Source organism: Plecotus auritus (genome assembly GCF_963455305.1).
Source record: "Plecotus auritus genome assembly, chromosome: 6".
Lineage (NCBI taxonomy): Eukaryota > Metazoa > Chordata > Mammalia > Chiroptera > Vespertilionidae > Plecotus > Plecotus auritus.
The window spans coordinates 72,006,140-72,018,841 of NC_137773.1; the positions used below are offsets into that span (position 1 = coordinate 72,006,140).

The 12,702-nt window shown below is 41.0% G+C and overlaps 1 protein-coding gene across 1 annotated transcript in view; it reads right to left on the bottom strand.

Moving 5' to 3' along the window:
• The window catches only part of LOC308250685 (putative ATP-dependent RNA helicase DDX60), a gene marked incomplete at both ends in the record, with an annotated part of 79,164 nt that extends 78,113 nt beyond the window's left edge, over positions 1 to 1,051 (bottom strand). Inside the window, one exon of the mRNA XM_080673378.1 lies at positions 775 to 1,051. Coding sequence (XP_080529504.1) covers positions 775 to 1,051 — 277 coding nt within the window. The remainder of the gene's footprint in view (positions 1 to 774) is intronic.
• Positions 1,052 to 12,702: the final 11,651 nt, after the last annotated feature.

Here is a 12,702-nt window from a genome sequence, read left to right on the forward strand (position 1 = left end):
CGATCGGAGCCTGCTGGCCGGGGAAAGGGACCAAGAGGTGGTCAGTAAGCCTCATAGTGACTGATCCAGTGGTTGTTCTGGTCATTCTGCTGTTAGGGTCAATTTGCATATTACCCTTTTATTATATAGGATGTGCTAATACACTGTAGGGCAAAAGTCAGTTTACAGCTGTTTATATGGAAAATAATACAATAAAAGTAAATAATGTTATAAGAATAAATTCTGTTTCACATACACTGTAAACCCATTTTTGCCAAATCTATAATTAATTTAGGAACTCAAACTTAACATTCTGGTACCCTTCAACCTTTTGAGTCAAGCAGAGTCATGTGGATCTGCTTTTAAATTCACAGTACTATAATCAGAATCATGTGAGAAACTTATTATTATAATTGTTGATTCTCAGTCCCTATCTCTAAGGATTTATTGATTTAACTGGACTTAAGAAAATTCAAAGAACTATACCTAAGTGGAGTGTAATAAATATGTATTTAAGTTAAATAAAATCACCCATACACACTCATTTAAAAAAAATTCCCTAACCTAATTTTTGTTTATAGTATAGATTCCAAGCCAAGCAAACTATTCAATCTGGGTCAACTAAAAACCAACAACAAACATCTTATTTAATATAAAAGAGAGAAAGTGTAAAGGTACTGATACTGTTCAGAGAGAAGGAGAAGGAGAGAGAGGAGGAGGAAGAAGAGGAGGAAGAGAAGGAAGGGGGAGGAGGAAGGAGGAGGGAGGGAAATTCATCCATGGGTGTTGCCTCACCTGATTTTTCTAAATCATGGCTGCTTTCATCTGTAGCTTCAACTTCTGATGGCTTCTCTTCATGCATTCCAGACTCACATGGTAACTGCCCAGAAGCTGGCTCTTCTACTAAGTCTTCTGAGCTTAGATGATCTTCTTCTTCAGATTGATCAAATGAGGACAAGCTCTCTATGGTCTCACTGTCATCAGAGCTGTCACTTTCACTACCACTCTCACTTTCACCGTCACTGCTACTAGGGCTTGATTTTTCATTTGACATAGTAGGTTCAGAAGCCATGTTCTAGACAAGCAAAGCTTTTAATTATCACTTTATTTAAAATAACATCACAATATAGTTTACTTCTTCCAGAGGTAAAATCTGTTCAATTCCTTCTTTTCTCTAAATCTCCTCCAAAAAATAAAATAATAAAATAGATAAATCTCCTCCATACCTAGTTCCCTAATGAGGATACTTTTTCATAATCCTCTTCACAAATATGTTTGCAACTAAATTACTTAAATGGGATACTGGAGCTGCATGGTAGGGCAAAACCTATTCCTGAAAATATATATGTGAAAGCCATATTTACAGAGACAAAAAAAATATAATGTAAACATTTAAAGGAAGATTTGATCTACGAAAACTAATAAATGGTGAACATTTCTATGTAAATTTTAACTTTGGAATAGTCTACATAGATAAATTTCTAGCATTTTAAATATTACTTTGATTGTATTCTTTTATTTCATAGCTGAGCACATAGACAACTAGATTATAATCAATTAACACTCTATTAATGCTTAAATTTGCAGCTTTCTGTGTACCCAATGACTTTCATCATTTTTTTCAAATAAGTTTATGAAATATGCATTGTCTCACTGTATAAACATGTGTATTCTTCCTTTATCTGTTCTTTTTTAAATAGTAAAATATTTAAGTGGTGACATTAAGAAAGCTACAAAAACTGGGACACTATCTTGTTGGCTAGCAGATAGCATAACTTCATGTTATATCAAAATGTTTATTCTCCAGCTTATGGAGGAAAGGATCAAGTGTGGTCCCTCAGAAATCAAACTAATAAAATTTCACTGTATACCTAAAGCAAATAGATACTATCATAGGTACTATAGATACCCAGATTCACAAGACAGTTACAAGCAGAAGGAATGATTATCTGTAAGTAAAGTCCAATCTATAGTAGCATTAATAGTGTCACCAAGAAATTTTAATGTCATGGACTCTTTAAATGAAATCACAGATATAATTATCAAATTATATAAAAATAAATTACACCTACAGAATTACAAAAGTCAGTGTTTTATTTTTGTAAAAATAATAGCTGAGAGTAACTTGGCTATAATACTGATCAACCTACTGAGTGCCTATAATAATTTAATTAATTAATTAATTAATTAATCTACCCAATCAAGGCCTCTAGCTTCTAAGAAACATCCACTCATCTGTCAAAATTCCATATCCATTTATGATAAAAACTCTTGCCCAGCCAGAGTGGCTCAATGGGGCGACCAGGCTGGCAGAGGGGTTAGTGAGGGGCGACCAAACGACTAAACAGCAGGCTGCGTGGGATGACCAGGCCCATGGGGGGCGGGGGAGGGGGGCTGGGCGGGCAGTTGGGGGCGACCAGGCCAGCAGGTTAATTTAGAGGTGATATAATGAGGGTTGTATTATAGCTAGTAAATGCACTAGATAGGATGGAAGCAGGAAATGGAAAGTGCCAGGGAGAACTGAATAAGGCTTACCAGAGGATAAGATATTTTAACTTGACTTTTAAGGATTATCAGGAGCTTTCCAGATAATGGCAGGGTAAGAGCATTCTAGAAAAACAAGGTGTTCAAAGGCCAACAGCAGATCTGAGCAGGCAGAGTTTGAATGTAGTACCTCACTAAGCTTGCTCAGGGTGTGCCTTTAAAAGATTAGAATCAGTATCTTCCCTAGTTTACAAATAGGATATGTATAAACCTTATCTGATTAATCCCATTGGTCAACTGAACCAAGAAATAACTGGAAGTAGACCCTAGACCAGTGGTCGGCAAACCGTGGCTCGCGAGCCACATGCGGCTCTTTGGCCCCTTGAGTGTTCTAACGCCACTTCTTCAAAATAGACTCGCCCAGGCCAAAAACCGACTTCTGCGCATAGGCCACGAAGTTTCAATCACACGTGGTATTTTGTGCAAGAGCCACACTCAAGGGGCCAAAGAGCCGCATGTGGCTCACGAGCCACGGTTTGCCGACCACTGCCCTAGACAATCATGCTTGTCTTAATGCTTAGCACAAATACCATTTTTCCTCCAATGTTTCCCTGGAAATAATCCAACAACACAGGATCTAGGGAACAATCTAACAGCAGCCCTGGCAAGCATGCAATCTCATTGATGTCACAATCTTTACATTTATTTTTGTTTTAGTAAAATGCACATGAATTTAGCATTCTACCACACAATATATCAGTATTTTTAAAATATAAAAATTTGTGGTTTTAAAAATTATTTTCTATTCATCCTCATTTAGCTCTCTGAATAATTCCATAGTGTTAAAATTATTCTCTCTCATTTAGCAACATCATGCAACTAATAAATTGAAGAACTGATTTTATCTGATCCAAGGCCCTTGTCTTTCCCAACAATACTACTGTCATCATTAAAGCGAAGTGTCTACTCCAGTGAGCCTCACAATTAGATTTACAAATAGCTACATAGATAAGAACTCAACGTTTCCTTTGCTTTCCAGTTGTATTGAAATATTGCAGAAATATAGCCTTAATTGTTCTGAGAACCCCAATTAAGTTGAGTCATATATCACCACCTATCCCAAAGAGAAATACAATTTCCTACTATTAAACTTAGAAATATACTCAAGATGATTCTGTTATTTATTTGTTTAAGAGTATCAAATGATTTTATTATAAAACTTAGGCTATTTATTCATCATTCACTTTCTAAAAAAACACAAACATGAGAATAAAATAAACCCTCCCAAGACTTCCTATCCTCGCAGAGTAGGAAGCCACCGTGGACAGTGAGCCTGCAAACGTTCCCTTTACCTAGTGCCTGAAGGTCCTCATGCATTCTAGGGCCGTGTGTTGGTCACCTCTTTGGGGAAAGGATGCTGAAGCTACAAGAGTCACGTACAAGAGGGTCACAACAACTTTAAAGCTATTTGTACATTCTAGTTTGCAGCTGAGAAACAATGCCAAATAAGCCGTCGCAAACCTCTTCCCAGCTCTCCTACTGCCATTCTCACAGACACTGCACCTTTGGGACTGCTCACGTTCCTTCATCGTAGCTTTTGTTTATCCCCAGAAACAAACCCTAAAACACACACGCAGTCTCCAAGTTCAAGTATAAAGGTCTGTTTCAGCACAACCCAGGCTGATGTAGTCTTTCTTTAGATCTCTGTAGTGTCTGCTGGTGTCGTCCTGCGGACAGGCTACCAGTGGGCAGGGGCACACAGGTCAGCTTTCCTCCTGTCAGACTGGCTCCCTATTCAGTGTGGACCCCGCTCCAAAGTCAAAGGTGAAATCACTGGCGACATTGGCCTGGCTTCATTCTGAAGTTATACCTTGTACCATTGTGAACTGAATCCACTTTGTAACCATTCTATTATTATTATTATTATTATTACTGATTTCAGAGAGGAAAAGAGAGGGGGAGAGAAATAGAAACATCAATGATGAGGGAGAACCATTGACCCGTTGCCTCCTGCACGCCCCCCACTGGGGATTGAGCCTGCAACCTGTGCCCTTGACGAGAATCGAACCCAAGACCTTTGAGTCCACAGGCGAGGGTCTATCCACTGAGCCAAAGCTGCTAGGGCTCTTCACCATTCTTCAATGGAGCTTCCTCAAGATGTCAGGCATGGTCTTAGCAGGCATCCTGGGCTGGGCCTGGGAGTCCAGGTTCTAGGGCTCTAGAGGGGGCGGGGCGCTGGTGCGGCTTCTTGTTTTTCTTGGCCGCCAGGAACTCGTAAAATGGCTTGTTCTATCTGTGGCCGGAAGAGGTGGTTTCTTTTGGGATCCACCACCTGATAAATAATTCTGTCCACTCCAGCTTCCAACATCCCTGCCTGAACCATGCTTCGCTGCAGGCCATTCCTTGGGTTCCGATTCCATGCCTGCTGGTCCATATGTGTTGACACAAAGTATCCACTTTCTGACGCAGGTTTTGGTAAGAGAGCATGGTGTCCACATGGTCCAGGCAGTCCTGGAGGAAGCTCTCAAACAGGCCATGGCTTTTGTCTTTTGAGCTGCTCCGCCAGGAGCGCCAAGTGCTGAGGATCTCAGGGAGGCAGGGAAGTCAGTTGATGGCACAGTGCCCACCCCCCGCCCCCTCCCACCCCCACTCCTACCCCCGCCGCTGCCATCCACGGTGCCTGAGTCCCGGCCAGCGAGCGAGACCTAACAGGGATGCTTCTCTGGGGCAGAGGGCGTGCAGATGCTCAGAGGAGCAGCAGTAGATGCGGCAGGGGAAGAAAAGGAAAGGGCGGGGAAGGAAGAGGCAGAGAAGAAGCAGACAGCAGCGGAGAAAGAGGGCATGGAGGCAGAAGAGGAGGCGGGGAGGCAGGTTCTGAGGCAGTGGATGTGGTGGAATAAGTGGCAAAAACCATGTTAACAGTTAACAGAGGAGGAACCAAGATGGCGGCATAGGTAAACACCTAAACTGCTGCCTCACACAACAATTTCAAAACTACAACTAAAAGACAAAATGTCTATCACCCAGAACCACTGAAAAGCTGGCTGAGTGGAAGTTCTACAACTAGAAGGAAAGAAAAGAGTATTGAGACGTGCACAAGTGCTGAAAAGCTAAGGTACAGAGGCATGCGAATCGGGCTGGCGGCGGGTGACTGGGTGCACTGCTTTTTTCAACCCGAAGGGAGACAAGCTCCCGATTACTCTGAACTCCAGTTTCTGGGTAGACGCTGGGGACCCAAACTCCTATGGGGAGAAGCTGGACTGTCTGCCATCAGGTCGGAAAGGGAGGGTGGCTTTCTTGCAGAGGTGCACGCAACAATCATTGTTTACTGTGCTGGGGCGCAGGATGCGGGGACTTGGAAATGTGGAGAAGAGACGTAGAGAGAGCTGACTGGCAGCCATTGCTGTTTACCACGCCCTAGCCTAGTGACTCCCTGAGACCCCACCCCGCACAATCTACAAACCCACCCAAGCTCCACACAGCAGCTTTTGCATATAAATGGTCTGCCCTATTGCAGCTTAACCTAACAAACTGCAGCTCTGGTCAGACATCTCCAAAACCTCCAAATCCCAAGCAAGGAGGAGAAAACTGTAGTTCTCGCTGTAGCTCCTGCTGGGTGGCCTCAGACAGTAGCTGACCTGCACCCCATTGGAGATCCAGAAGCTAGTGTATCTAGTGCTCAGTGTGAGACGACACCAAATTTCAACTACTCACATCCATAAGTGACACATTCAAGAGGCAGACTCAGTAAGCACCAAAGCCCCACTGAAGCAAGTCCTGCCCCATAAGCATGTCTCCAGCACAGCAGTACTTCCATTATAGACACAGCGGATCCTCACAGCCAATTGGCCTGGAGGTCAATTCTTCCCAGTGTATCAACAGCAATCAAGGCTTAACTACACCAAGACTTTTCACTCATCCCATAAAGGGGTGCACCAAGAGTGTCCACCTCAGGTGATAGGCTGAACCACTGGTCACCTACCACAGAAAACCACTCCATCAACACAGGGAAGCAGCAAAATGTGGAGACAAAGAAACATGTCATGAATGAAAGAAATGGAGGAAAGCAAACTACTGGACATAGAGTTCAAAACCACATTTATAAGGTTACTCAAGAATCTTCTAAAAATCCCTGAGAAACTTGATGAGACCTCCGAGGAGCTTAGTGAGACCTTCAAGGACTTTAATGAGAATGCCAAAAAAATGGAAAAGGATGAGTCAGAAATTAAGCACACACTGTCTGAAATAAAGAATATACAGAAATTCAACTATAGATCAAAGGACCCCAAGAATCAAACCAAAAATCTGAAATATGAGGAAACAAAAAACACCCAACCAGAAAAACAAAAAGAAAAAAAAATCCAAAAATATGAAGATAGTGTAAGGAGCCTCTGGGACAACTTTAAGTGTACCAACATCTGAATTATTGGGGTGCCAGAAGAAGACAGAGAGCAAAATATTGAAAACCTATTAGAAGAAATAATGACAGAAAACTTTCCCTACCTGGTGAAAGAAATAGACTTACAAGTCCAAGAAGCGCAGAGAACCCCAAACAAGAGGAATCCAAAGAGGACCACACCAAGACACATCATAATTAAAATGCCAAGGGAAAAAGACAAAGAAAGAATCTTGAAAGCAGCAAGAGAAAAACAGTTAGTTACCTACAAGGGAGTACCCATACGACTGTCAGCTGATTTCTCAACAAAAACTATGCAGGCCAGAAGGGAGTGGCAAAAAATATTCAAAGTGATGAATAGCAAGAACCTACAACCAAGATTACTCTACCCAGCAAAGCTATCATTTAGAATTGAAGGTCAGATAAAGAGCTTCACAGACAAGAAAAAGCTAAAGGAGTTCATCACCACCAAACCAGTATTATATGAAATGCTGAAAGGTATTCTTTAAGAAGAGGAAGAAGAAGAAAAAGGTAAAGTTAAAAATTATGAACAACAAAATGACAGCAAATACATACCTACCAACAAGTGAATCTAAAAATCAAGTGAATAAAAAATCTGATGAACAGAATGGACTGATGAATATAATAGAATCAGGGACATAGAAGGGAGTGGACTGACAACTCTCAGGGGGAAGGGGGTGTGAGGGGTGCAGGAAGAGATTGGACAAAAATCTTACACCTATGGATGAAGGTGTGGTCCTCTTTGGATGAAGACATGGTGGGGGGTAAGGGCATGGGGTGGGGTGGGGAATCAGGTGGAGGGGAGCTATGGGGGGGAAAAAAGAGGAACACCTGTAATCTGAACAATAAAGATTTATTTTTTTAAAAAAACCATGTTAACAGTATTTAAAATCTAAGTTTACAAACCACCATTTAAGGTAGGTTTCTCACTAACACCATTGTTTCTCTATCAATCAATCCTGCCGAACTCATCATTGTCCCATCTTCAACTTCCCAAAACAGTTAGAAATACATACTTAAATTAACACGCGCGCGCATGTGTGTGTGTGTGTCATTTATGTTCGCCTTGTCTGTTACATTAAGCTATAAGCCTCATGTAAAATTGTGTATCAATTTCTTTTTAATACTCAAGCTGATACTGGAAAGTCTTAGCATGCTTTACAAATAAAATTCCATGTAAAGCAGCCATGCTGGCATCAATCTCAAGTGGATATTGTAGTTTATTTGCAAAGAAATTATCTTGTCTTGGGACTACACCACCATCACTTCTCTACCCCAAGTCTAACTAACCTTTATGTATAAATTAGCTCTTAGCAGTCAGTTGTTTCTTATATGGTCCTTCAACATAAGCACTCATTTTTTTTCTCTCACCAACTCATCTATACACAAGGCACAAAATCCTCCTTTACCTGTGACCTGTAGTTTCCTTTTCATAGTCCAACAGCCAGCAGCAGTCCCAAGACAGGGGAAGTGAGTCGGCGGTGATCAGTCAGAGCTACACTATTTCTCTCACTGAACCCAGGGCAGCAACTTCTCTGCATCAGCCAAGGCATTAGCTTTCGTTTCCTGGAGAGGCTAAGAGGAATGATTCAGCATGATCCCACATGATTTGGCCACACCCTTTAGAAAAAGAAACGTGGAAGGCAAAGGTCTAATAAATACACACCTACCTCCTTACCTCACTGAAGTCTGGCACATGCCTGGCTATGCACTACTCCAAGGACTTGGTTCAACCATTCCTTTAAACTCACAGTTGCCTAATCCTCCACCTTCTTTTATTTGCTTTTAAAATTCTACCAAAATTAGAGCAAGAATGGGGGTATCTCTTGGGACAAAAAAAAAAAAAAGTGATCTGCTGACTGGAATGGAAGTCCAGTGGAAGGGAAAGCCCAGCTGTAGAGAGCTTTTGCTCAACAGCAGTGCTCTGTGGAGAACTAGCACAATGCATCTCCCTTATGGCTGTAATGGGACCGACCGAGAAATAGTACTCCACTGTCATATGCCTATTTTCTTCATAGTTCTCATGTTGCATAAAACATTCTGAAGGTTAGAGAAAATGTGAAGGTTAGATGTAATAATCCTAAACAAAATATTTGGGGGTATGTGTGGGGGGAATTCTAAACAAATCCTAAATAAAATAATAGCTAACTTCACCCAGCAAGATATAAATAAGTTAATCATAGATTTTAAAGCCCCCACAAAATAGTTTACATCTTTTCTCAACCATTTCCTAAACCTTTAAAGACCTTAAATGTCTCCAATCAGCTTCTTCAGCAATAATAATAATTTAAAAATGGAAATAATGCCATTCTCTTTTGTGGATTACATTAAATAATAGCCTGTATATGAGACTGAGACAGTGTTTTGTAATCAAAAGAAGAGATTTGGAGCCAGACAGACCTGGGTTTACATTATGTCCTACGAGCCGTTTTGAGCCTCAGTTTTCTCATTTTTAAACAAGAATAATGATAATAACTACTTAGGTTGTTTTGAGAATTAAAAAATAAAAAATAATTAACAATGCCTGTGACACTATAAATGAGATTTCTTATTATCACTGTCATTATTTTATTATAAAATCATATTATAAAACATCTAACACTTAATAGACACTCAATAGAAGTGTTTCATTATAATGTAAAAACACGTGGTCAAAGCTGACTGAACACTAGCTTCTATCATGAGAATACAATCAGAATAAGGGGGTTTGATTCTGAGACAGTAGGAGGAGCCCATGGAGAAGCACGTCTTCCTCCTTAGAAGCAAAGGCTCCATGTCCAACCACCGTCCTTTCTGATGACCTCTTTTCATAGGTTGTCTGCCCGTTATCTCTAACGCGCTGACCCTCTTTTTAGTTAGGTTTCAAGCATTTAGACAACAGCACAGCTTAAGAGCTTTGCTGGTTCCTTCTACAGGAAACATTTTGACTCAATATAGGTTTGAATGCATCTCATGACATTAAGTTTTGAATTCATTGCTGAAGACTCAAAGTTGGAGAATAATGGAAGAGGTGCGTTTATGTTTTCCCTCTCTATGAGCTAATCTCGGAGGAAAGCTGCACAGAGATGGTGATATTTGAGGTGGATTTTAAAGCATGGCTAAGATTATATAGAACAACTGTATGGAAATTGAGAGCCACATAATTTGTTTAAAAAGAGGAGAATGCAAATTGTACTTTGGAGGGCACTCTGTGGACTGGTTTAGTTTGGACCAATTATTAAAAATATAACATGCAGCCCTAGCTTGTTTGACTCAGTGGATAGAGCATCAGCCTGTGGACTGAAGGGCTCTGGGTTCGATTCCGGTCAAGGGCACACGCCAGGGTTGCGGGCTCTTTCCCCAATGGGGAGCGTGCAAGAGGCAGCCAGTCAATGATTCTCTCACATCATTAATGTTTCCATCTCTCTCTCTCCCCTCTCCCTTCCTCTCTGAAATCAATAAAAATATATTTAAAACATATATATAACTTGTTGACAAAAAGTAGGCAATATCGCTTGAAAGACAGGTTGATGCCAGATTATAGTCTTAAATAGCATCCACAGAGTTTGGGTTTTATCACTGAGAAAATGTAATGGTTTTGAGTGTATAACATGCCTCTGTAGCTCCAAATAGTAAATATTCACTGATGACTGTTGTGTTTCTAATTTTTATCTTTAGTTTGAATATCTCTCCTTACTGATATTTCATCTTTCAAGCTACCTACTAGCAATGTTAATGAGGCATTAACAAATGTAAAAATACCCCAAACAAAAATCATTATTTCTACTCCTCAAATGTTTGCCCTGATATATCTTACATAATTTAATGGCATCCAAGTTCATTCATCCATTAAATGAGAGAACTACCTCTTCCCCTACCAGACCCATACTTAATCTGCTATTAGAGCTTGTCCATTGTATCTCCTTAAGACCATTAGTATTCATCCCTCCTTTCTATGCCTAGCACCACTGCTTTGTTAAGGCTCTTGTTTTAACACCTCTGACTTTGATCATTTTAGGAGCCTTCCTTCCAGTCACCACATAACTGCTAGAGCTTCATTCCAGCAGAGTGGCCTGGACGTTTTATCCACATGCTTTACTGCCTCCAGTGGATTGCCATGAAGTGTTTAACAATATTTTTTTTTTAAAGTCTACCCTAGCCAGAGTGGCTCAGTGGTTAAGCATGGACCTATGAACCAACAGGTAACAGTTTCATCCTTGGTCAGAGTGCATGCCCAGGTTGGGGACTCGATCCCCAGTAGGAGGAGGCATGTAGAAGGCAGCCAATCGATGATTCTCTCTTATCATTTTTAAAATACATTTATATATTTTTATTGTTGATAGTATTACAGATGTCTCCCTCATCATTGATGTTTCTATCTCTCTCTTCCTCTCTCTAGAATCAATAAAAATATATTTAAAAAATTCCAACTGACTATGTGATGTCTTCTTCAATAAAAGCCAATATCAAAAGGCTACATACTATATGATTCTAGTTATATAGATCTTGAAATGAAAGACAGAAATGGGAACATCTAGTGGTTACTAGAGATTAGAGACAGCCTGGGGTGAAGGGATGTGGAATCAGATAAGTAGGGGAAAAGGGTAGGCAAGAGAGAGTGAGGGAGGTTTATAAAAGTACAATAAGAGGGTTATTGATGGTTATGGAACTATTCTGTACTTTGACTATGAGAGTGGATATACAAAACTATACATGCAATTAAACTTCATAGAAGTAGGGAGAGAAAGGAAGATGGCTGCCAACGGGAAGGCAGACTACAAGATAGTGTGTGAGTGAGAAAACAAAGGGAGAGTGTGTGGTCACACAGGGAGTGTTTGATGGTGTGTTGAGGGACAGCTATACTCCAGGAGACTGTGGGGTACTGCTGGACAGGGCTCCCCTGACCAGGCAGCCCCTACTGCAGCTGGGTTCCCTCCCGGAGTGACCGGCTCAGATGCGGAGACCGCGCCATCTTGAAGGGGAAAGTGGATGTTGTCGGGAACCTGAAAAGCCCGGGGAATCTACAACTACAGCACCCACTCAACAGCTGCAAACCCGAGAACACCGGTCCCCAATTGGTGCAAACATGCGGATTCAGAGGAGCTCTACACTCCAACATGGAAAGGAGAGAAAGAACTACATAACCAGACACCCAGAGAATAGAGACCAGGGGGAGACAAAGGAACAGCACACATATGAAAGAAAAGCAGGCATCACCAGGAAAGGAAATAAACGAAATGGAGGCAACCTGCCAGAGAAAGAATTCAGAGAAATGGTCATAAGGTGGCTGAAAAGAATGGAAGACAAATAGACAATATGTGTAAGAACCAAGAGGAAATGAAGAAGAACCAAGAAGGAATGAAAAATGACATTGCTGCTGTAAAGAACTCAATAGAAAGCATCAAGAGTAGACTAGAAGAAACAGAGGACCGCATCAGTGAGCTAGAAGACAAGATAGGAAAAAATACCCAAGAAGAGCAGCTTCTAGAAAAATAAAAATAAAAAGCAGGAGGAGAGCCTAAGGGAACTTTGGGACAACTCAAAACAAAACAACATCCGCATAAAGGGGTTCCAGAAGGAGAGGAAACTGAGCAAGGAATAGAAAACCTGTTTGAAGAAATAATGACAGAAAACTTCCCTGATATAGGGAAGAAAAAACCCACACAAATCCAAGAAGCTCACAGAGTCCCAAGCAAAATGAACCTCAAAAGACCGACACCAATGCACATTATAATTAAATTGGCAAACAGCAATGACAAAGTAAGAATCTTAAAAGCGAGATACAGAGAGATACAGAAAGTTACCTACAAAGGAACCCCCATCAGACTAGCGACTGATTTCTC